At 45.2% G+C, this 9,211-nt stretch overlaps 3 protein-coding genes across 3 annotated transcripts; 2 read left to right on the top strand and 1 right to left on the bottom strand.

Annotated features, from left to right (window-relative positions):
- The first annotated feature begins 2,052 nt into the window (after positions 1-2,052).
- On the top strand, positions 2,053-3,315 carry LOC127469661 (histone H1.10). Its single transcript, XM_051784304.1, has one exon. It carries the CDS (start codon positions 2,424-2,426, stop codon positions 3,087-3,089), a length of 666 nt encoding a protein of 221 aa, XP_051640264.1. The 5' UTR covers positions 2,053-2,423; the 3' UTR covers positions 3,090-3,315.
- Positions 3,316-4,469: 1,154 nt separating this feature from the next.
- Positions 4,470-4,969, bottom strand: LOC127469690 (histone H2B 1/2/3/4/6). Its single transcript, XM_051784339.1, has one exon. The coding sequence runs from the start codon at positions 4,921-4,923 to the stop codon at positions 4,543-4,545; it is 381 nt and encodes a 126-aa protein (XP_051640299.1). The 5' UTR covers positions 4,924-4,969; the 3' UTR covers positions 4,470-4,542.
- Positions 4,970-5,176: 207 nt separating this feature from the next.
- On the top strand, positions 5,177-5,940 carry LOC127469685 (histone H2A.J). Its single transcript, XM_051784333.1, has one exon. The coding sequence runs from the start codon at positions 5,251-5,253 to the stop codon at positions 5,638-5,640; it is 390 nt and encodes a 129-aa protein (XP_051640293.1). The 5' UTR covers positions 5,177-5,250; the 3' UTR covers positions 5,641-5,940.
- Positions 5,941-9,211: the final 3,271 nt, after the last annotated feature.

Genomic DNA, 9,211 nt, shown 5'->3' with positions numbered 1-9,211 from the left:
TCTAACCTGCATCCTGTTTATGGGGGAAGGAGAGGAAACCTCTCCTCTCTTGATGAACTGAGAACAGGTTTACTAAAAGCAAGCTTGAAGGGAAACTTGCCCAAATGTGTGAATGTGAGGGATGTGTAAAGAGGATGCACCCCTGAGGCTACAGCTGCATTCTTGCACCAGTAGTTATTGTCCACTCCCAGTTGCTCCCAGCTTCCTGATCATTTTCAAGTGTAACAAAGCAGAGCTACAGAGCTCTAACACTAAACTATCAAAGCTACAGAGATTAAGGTACATTAACCTTCATGCTGTCCTTATCCTCGGAATAACATACATCACGTTTAAGAGACCTGGATGGATGACAGCACTTCCAGGCTCTCTCTTTTGTGTCACTTACAGTCAGATTTTGCTTTATGGTCGTCTTTGTTCATCCAAACTGGAAAGTAAGCACAATGCCCTCATCCTACCACAGCCAACTACTTTTATATCTCTCGAACATATTCATACTGTTAGTCTGGGTTGCCACCCTGAGCTTTCAAAATCTATGGCTACCGTGGATTTGGTCTAGTTGTTTATGTGGGAACGATGTCATGTTCAAAAGAAGTGTGGCAGATTTCACAGCCCACTTCAGTATGCTTTTCAGTCTGTTTTTTACTGTGAAGTACTGGCAAGCTTAATTTTTCCCAATCTCCACTTTTCCCTTCCTCTCCTTCAAAGTATTTATTGTCTGGCCTGCATGCAAACACAACAAAATGAAAATAGAAATAAAAGAGAATATGAAAAAGTGAAGTTTCACTGTTTTTACTTGTAATTCTAATGTATCTCATGTATAATTACCATTTTCATCTACCTTCTTTCAACTAAAACTACTTGCTATCAAATATATTGTATCTTTAGCATTCTAAATACACACGAGGGCCTTTTAAAACATATTTGATATCATCTTGAACCTCAAATTCATCCATACTCCTTTGCTGAAACAGCATGACAAATTTTTACACAGTGGGGTAAAATATTAAGTTTGATCTTTATTTGGTTTTTTGCAACCAAGGGAAAAAATCTGGCTTCTTTTTAATTAGAAACCAATCAGGGCTTTTGTGTTCTAATTTAATAAAAAATTAGCCCAAACAATCCATAGCAGTCCTTAAGAATTTTAATCAATTTCTATTGTCACTTTATGAGACTTAATATTTTAGTGGGATTATGATAATTAAAACTGATTATGATTTATGAGGATGTCTTAAAATTATTTCAGTACTCTGAAGATTTGGATGAAACCCTAAATTGACAAGTGTTTTCCCTTTCCTTTAAAGAAAAGAATGGGAGGAATATGAAACCTATGGAAAACAACAACAACAACAGAACAAATCAACACCAAAACCCCAACACTCAGTGTCCAAATATTTATAGGTAATATTGAGGGCGAAGCATTCTATTTACAAAGGCCATCTTTCCACAGCATTTAATTTGTTTGGTGAGAACCGGGGCTTCAGTAGGCTCTATTAATGTTTTAGTAGCATATGATACATATTAGTGTATCTATACCTGTGAGACATTTTTCCCCTACAAACCTGCTTCTGAAGTTTGTAAATCTTAAAGAATAGTATATAATATTGTACCTGAGAAAGCGTTAAAGTAGTAGTTTATTTGGAATTCATGTGCATTAACTAGGCATTAAGAGCTTCATTTTGCAAACAGACTATTTGTAAAAATATCAAAATCATTCTATCCACTTACAGAACAACACACACAAAAAAAGCAGAGCCCTGGCAAGTTCCAAACAATTTTCAACAGTATATATGTACCTCTGAAGGTTTCTTACGTTCTCAAAACAAGAAATTCTGTTGAAATACTGTATCCTTAATAGTTAAAGATATGGTTAAGAGAGCCGAATCTTTATCCATATTCAAAGCTCAGCCATGAAATTGTGTTACTTCCTTCTCTTTGAAATCAATTTACGACAAAAATACTCAAGCTGCACACTCGGTTTCTATCCTAACCTGGAGAAAACCCCCCAAAGAATAAGCCTGTATTACTGGGGAGACTTTTTATCTACGCGTTTTATTTTAATTTAGAAGGAAAAACAAAAGTTTGCCGTTCCCGGGGTCTTTCTGGCTTCACAACGCGGGGTTAAAAACAGCTTTTCTCTTTCATCTGTGATCCAAACAGCAAGAAACTCTCCCGAATGAAAGTCCACTGTCTTCCCTTCGCTCTCCGAAGAAACTGGGGTGATTTTGCAGCACTCGTTTTACAAAAAATATGAATTTATAACTCCGAAGAAACACAGACTCGGAGGAGGAAAAGCTCTTCCTGGCTAACAGTTAGGCGGGCTCTGCAAAGCACCAATCACAGATCACCGCTTCGCTATAAATTCAGGCATCGGGGTTACTGTAGCCCAATTACTTTCTTTTGATTAGGAAGAAGTCTCTGCAGCGATGTCGGAGACCGCTCCCGCCGCCGCTCCCGCTGTCGCGGCCCCCGCCGCCAAGGCCGCCGCCAAGAAGCCGAAAAAAGCGGCGGCCGGCTCCAAAGCCCGCAAGCCCGCGGGGCCCAGCGTCACCGAGCTCATCACCAAGGCCGTGTCCGCCTCCAAGGAGCGCAAGGGGCTCTCCCTCGCCGCGCTCAAGAAGGCGCTGGCTGCCGGCGGCTACGATGTGGAGAAGAACAACAGCCGCATCAAGCTGGGGCTCAAGAGCCTCGTCAGCAAAGGCACCCTGGTGCAGACCAAGGGCACCGGCGCCTCCGGTTCCTTTCGCCTCAGCAAGAAACCCGGAGAAGTGAAGGAAAAAGCTCCCAAGAAGAAAACAGCCGCAGCCAAGCCCAAGAAGCCGGCAGCTAAGAAGCCCGCCAGCGCCGCCAAGAAGCCCAAGAAGGCGGCGGCGGTGAAGAAGAGCCCCAAGAAAGCCAAGAAGCCGGCGGCCAGCGCGGCCAAGAAAGCAGCCAAGAGCCCCAAAAAGGCGACGAAGGCTGCGAAGCCCAAAAAAGCGGCGGCAGCAGCGAAGAGCCCTGCTAAGGCAAAAGCGGTGAAGCCAAAGGCAGCAAAGCCGAAGGCAGCCAAGCCGAAAACAGCCAAGGCAAAGAAGGCAGCGCCCAAGAAGTGAAGTGTTGAAGTGGAAATACTTAAACCCAACGGCTCTTTTAAGAGCCACCTACTATTGTCCCCAAAAGGGCTGATACACTCCGTCACTGAGCTCCGTGCCTGCAGCAGAGCTGTCCACACGCCACTATCCGTGTGGGACATTTGTCTGGGGAGTGGATGGGACGCTAAACTTCCGGCTGTGGTTACGCTAAGACTTGGAAAAATAAAGTCTACATTCCCTGCGAAAACGCTTTCTGAAGGCTGCCTTTTTTTTTTTTTTTTTCTCTGAGCACCGCAAGTGGGTGTATGTGTTAAAGGGACTGGTTAAAGGCGGGTACCTTTCTGGGGCGTGGAGGTTTCTTTCATTGCTCTTATCAGCGCGATTTCTAATAGCATGGATGCGACTGCCACACCTCTTAGTGACTGTAGCAGGGAACTGTCAGTACGACTCCTCCGCTTTCTTGGTAATGACCTTTCCGCTTGCCAGCGCTGCCGTGGGGCAGGTCCTGATTTCTGCGTGACTTGACCGACCTGCTTTTTCGAGAAGGAGATCACCGGGGAGGGAGTGGGGGGAGGCACCAGCGTTCCTGTTCCGCACGCTGCCGAGCTCGAGGCGGCGCAGCCGAAGCGAAGAGAGCTCGGCCGGGCAGCTGTCCCGGAGCGCGGTGGGGGCTCAGCCCCGGGGCAGCGCAGAGGCGGAGCGGACGCGGAGCTCCCGCAGCTCGGGGGCTCGGGGAGCGCTGCCCTGGGGCCGCCTGTGATTGGCTGATGGGAGAAGCCGCAGCCGCTCATTGGGCGATTAGGAAATTTGGAAAAGCCCGCGCTACAAGGGAGGGAAAGGGAGGGGAAGGAAGGGAGGGGCGGGGGCGCACGGAACTCTCCCCGTGCTGGCTCCGCGCCTCCCGGTGCTTCCGGGTCCCCGCGCTCCGGGACAGCTCGCCCTCCCATAGCGCCTACCCCCTCTCAGTTGTTCTCGCTTCTCACAGGCTTTTTGTCCTTGCCTTACGATCCTGTCTTCTCATACAGAAGGGCAAATGTTTAAGCTTATACTATTCCAGGACATAAGTGTAAAAAGTGATCAGGGTCGATTTTTTTCCTTTTTTATTTTCCTTTGATTTAGCTATATGATTGGAAGCTATGTAAAATACTTAATTTTGATGGAACATGAAGTATAATGTACGCTCACATCTTTACTGTAGAAAGAGCTTAATATGTCATTGGGGAAAAAAATTGAACGTTTTTTATTAATTAAAACAATAGAATTAATTTAAGTTGTAACTCAAGGCTTTCAGAGATGGATTAATTATCACTGCAAGCTACAATGACTGCTTGAACATTGGTTTTATAACTGTCTTACGTTACTTAATAAAATTTTCGTAATAAAGACTGAGGAACTATAGTGTAAAGCCCTTTTAGAGAGTATGTGGGTGGCTCTTAAAAGAGCCTTTGGGTTGAAAGTGACGGTCCGAGACGCCCTACTTGGAGCTGGTGTACTTGGTGACAGCCTTGGTGCCCTCGGAGACGGCGTGCTTGGCCAGCTCGCCAGGCAGCAGCAGCCGCACGGCCGTCTGGATCTCCCGCGACGTGATGGTGGAGCGCTTGTTGTAGTGCGCCAGGCGCGAGGCCTCACCGGCGATGCGCTCGAAGATGTCGTTGACGAAGGAGTTCATGATGCCCATGGCCTTGGAGGAGATGCCCGTGTCGGGGTGCACCTGCTTGAGCACCTTGTACACGTAGATGGAGTAGCTCTCCTTGCGGCTCTTCTTGCGCTTCTTGTCGCCCTTCTTCTGCGTCTTGGTGACGGCCTTCTTGGAGCCCTTCTTAGGCGCGGGCGCGGACTTGGCGGGCTCGGGCATTTTGACAGCGCTTTTTCTCTCTCCGAGAAAACTCAGCACCAAAATGGCCGCAGCCCGCGCTATTTATAGAGCGGTTATGCAAATTCCGGCCCTCCAACCGTGCAATGCGATTGGACCTTACCGCAAGGGACGCGATTTTGCCTCCGATTGGTCAACATACGATCCGCATTTTAATTGGTTCTTTAAGCAGCGACCGGTTCCAACCAATCACCAGCGGCCAAGCCCGCCCAGGGAAGGGATAAAAAGGGGAAGCTCCTTTGCGTCAGTATAATAGTGTTGGTTTAGTTACTGAGGGTGAGATCGGGCTTTGTCGTAGACTCTTAAAGCATGTCCGGCCGCGGGAAGCAGGGAGGCAAGGTCCGAGCCAAGGCCAAGTCGCGCTCGTCGCGGGCCGGGCTGCAGTTTCCCGTCGGTCGTGTCCACCGGTTGCTCCGGAAAGGTAACTACGCGGAGCGGGTGGGAGCTGGAGCTCCTGTGTACATGGCGGCCGTGCTCGAGTACCTGACGGCCGAGATCCTGGAGCTGGCGGGCAACGCGGCCCGCGACAACAAGAAGACGCGCATCATCCCCCGCCACCTGCAGCTCGCCATCCGCAACGACGAGGAGCTCAACAAGCTGCTGGGCAAGGTGACGATCGCGCAGGGCGGCGTGCTGCCCAACATCCAGGCCGTGCTGCTGCCCAAGAAGACTGAGAGCCATAAAGCTAAAAGTAAATAAGTTCGGCGAGCAAAGCTACTCAGACTTAGCGCGAGACTTTAAACCAAAGGCTCTTTTCAGAGCCACCCACAGAGTCAGAAAAGAGTTGTGTTGCTTTCTTTACAAAGGTGCTCTCGTGCTATCTTTAAATGCAACTTTGTTTAGCTAAAACGAACTTGTGTTGCGTTATTTTAAACTTTTGTTTCTACAGAAGAGGGGTCATACATGTGCTTTCTAACTCTCCCTTTTTTGTTGAAAATACTGTCAGTTTGAAATTATTTGGTTTTTTTCCCTTGTAACAGTAAAGCACTTATATCTTCATATTGATTCTGCTCAACTTTCATGATTTCATAGGCTTGTAAAAGTGTGGGAGGGTGGCTAAAAGAATAGGGAGGGTGTGGAAAAAGCTATGCAGCATGAAAACAGATTGGAGACCATCCCAAACTCATAACTAATAATGAAACGATTTCTTCATTTCCTTTGTAGGCCTCTGTTCTTCAAAAGATGTAAAGCTTCCTTATGATTTAATTGTATTTGGAAATAACATGAGGAATGCCTTCGGGAAAATGTCTCTTTTTGATCTAGATCTTTTAACTAAGACCTGCACTGTAAAGCAATAGTGTAGCACCGTTCCATTCTTCCTACCCTTAAAATTCCCTCACTGTGCATTGCTATTCCTCTTGTTACATCAGTTTACAGTGGGCAACATTACTTAAATTTTCTATGTTGCTGGCACAAGTATCACCCAAAAGCACCACCTTTAATCTCTTTATATTCACTGTCATAAATTATTAGAAAGACTGTCTATCTGATTCCTCTTGTTAGGATATTCCCAGAAGCTGCATCTGACGATCTGTACTACACTATTAAGGCCATAGGTCCCATCTGTGCAGCACCTCTGCCCTCCATCCCCTGGGGAGGAGGAATGCTCTGGGCTTGGAGGAGGGCAACACTCCCACTCTGCCTCTCCTTGCTACTCCCAAGCTGTAGCAGAGAGGCTTTTTTGACAGGATTGTGCCATGGCTGAAGTGAGACACCAGCGATAATTTGTGGAGAAAAACAGAGAGCTGCTGGAGAACCAGCCTTATCTGATACAGTGATGGTATCTGTGCCTAAGGGTCTTGTTTGTAAGTGTACACATTTAGGGTTGTAATGTTTTCATTATGTTGTTATGTTGCTTTATTGGTCCTCATTTGCTGCACCTACGTGTCCTGGCCCTTACACTTCTCTTTTTGAATAACTGCAGTGGTAATCAAAACTACTTTAACATGCACAAATCTTCTATCTTTAGTTTCCAGAACAGATTCCAAATGTATGTGTGTCAGAAGATTGCAGTCATAGAATGGTTTGGGTGGAAAGGGACCACTACAGATTTAGTCCAACATCCCTGCTGTGGATAGGACATCTTCCACTAGCCCAGGTTGCTCAAAGCCCCATCCAGCCTGACTTTGAACACTCTCTAGGAATGGAGCATCCCACATTTTCTCTGGACAACCTGGTCCACTGTCCCACAACCCTCGATGAAAAACAAATCCTTACTTACGTCCAATCTAAATGTATCCTCTTTTAGTTTAAAGCCATTATCCTTTCTCCTGTCCCTAGAGGCCTGAAAAAAAGTCTGTCTTTCTGTATTGAAAGGCAGTCCCAAGGTCTCCCCAGAACCTGCTCTTCCCCCAGCTGAATAAGCCTAACTCTCTCAACCTTTCTTCATGGGAAAAGTACTCCAGCCCTCTGCTTGTTTTTGTGACCCTTCTGCGGACCTGCTCTAATAGATTCATGTCTTGCTTGCACCAGAAGACCCCAGAGCTGGCTGCAGAACTCCAGACGGAGTCTCATGAGAGCAGAGTAGAAGGAGAAAATCACTTCCCTCGACCTGCTGGCCACACTGCTTTTGATATAGCCCGGGTTATGATTGGCTTTCTGGACCACAAGCATACACCTCTAAATCAAAGAACTGGAATTCCAGAGAAAGGCCATGGTGTGGGGAGATCTGTATCCAGGAGCTAGATTTCTCTGCGAACAAACTCCTTTATGTGAAAATCAGAGTTGGTGTCACAGGGGAGGGCCCTGTCCTCTGAGTGTGGATCTAAGTCCAGCACATCTCTCCAAATTCTTTATGTCATCTGACCAGAAATCCATTATTTGCTTCAGAATTTCATTCCAAACACCTCTTAATTCACTCACTAGTCTGCTCACCCCAGTAACTGTAGTTTCATCCTCTGTGATACTTAGATTCACTCCTTAGCACTCCCTAGTTCTGTTCTTAAGCACCAGTGGTTTCACCAATTGTGAACCTTGTGCTGCCAGCACGCTGGTGAGGCCTCAGAGTAAAAGTCCTGTAAATCAGATGGATTACACGACACGAAAGAGTGCTGGAAAATCTACTGGTATTAAAGACTCACAGCTTTCAAGCAAATTACACTGGATGAATTAATGCAGCAAAGGAAGTTTAAATAAATGAGTTTCGTTCGCATATAAAATGAACAGTAGGAAAGAGGAAATCCACACAATATGGTGGCTTAGCTGTGTCACTGGATTCCAATGCACCTCCACCTTCTAAAGAACTTGTGATGAAAGAAAAAAACCTTCCAACCAAGCTCCCTCAAATGTTATAAATCACAGTCATGCTTAGGGATAACTCAGTAATATCAGTCTTTATATCAAAAGACTGAGAATTGCATAGTTAAAAATATGAAGGGCTTTTTCTGCTCTTTTTCATCTATATTGCTTATAATGTTAGGAATAATGTACTCTATTGAAAAGATCTTGCATTACTTTAGTTCGCATATTGTTATAATTATTATGACACTTCTAGCAGATACAGATAGGGATTTAAATTGCCATATAATCTCTCAAGAAAATTAAGAGCAGCTTTGCAGTTGGTTATAACACACTGATGCAATGGTAAGTCATGGTAAGATGTTGCTTTATTGCAATGAACAAATGCAATTTCCTCATTGCAGTTTAATGAGGAACTAGGGCAATTGCCCTAATTAATGCGCACTTGAAAAGCTACAGATTTTTATTTTATTTCTTTAATGGAGCTGAGTTTTGCAAAGGTTTCTGTTCTCGTTTAACCCCCAATGCTGTTTGTCCAAACTGATGAGGAAAATGTAGTACCTACAGTCTGAGGATTGGATCCTAAACTTCAATCCAAATAAAAATTATTGTCTCCAATCAACAGTAGTAGCAACTTCATTAGGGATTATATTGAGCAGGAAAAGTTTCTTTCCACTTTAGTTTTTTTTGCCTAAGAAAATCCTCTGATCCATGAGAGAACTGACTAATGTCACTAACAGAAACATCCGGGAAACATCTGTGTGCACTTGTACCAACAAACAGACAAGGCAGCCTTCTAGAAAGTGTGACATTAAATTACATCTAATGTGCTCCGGATACTGTGGAAAAGGAGTTGCAACTATTTTAATTACTGTAAGCTACTAGTCTCAGCCTCTTCATCACCCAATTCTGCAGAAATGGAAGAAGATTTTCCTAGTCTTTCAGTTGTTATAATACTAGAAGAAAAAGTTATACTATGATCCTCACTCTGCATTTAGAAAGACTTACAATGAAATTATTATTTGACATACTG

Source organism: Manacus candei, unplaced genomic scaffold (assembly GCF_025592945.1).
Source record: "Manacus candei isolate 608988 ecotype Guabito, Panama unplaced genomic scaffold, ASM2559294v1 h1tg000018l, whole genome shotgun sequence".
In the NCBI taxonomy this organism is placed as follows: Eukaryota; Metazoa; Chordata; class Aves; order Passeriformes; family Pipridae; genus Manacus; species Manacus candei.
The sequence above is the reverse complement of the archived record's forward strand: the minus strand, read 5'-3'. Positions and strand labels throughout refer to the sequence as shown.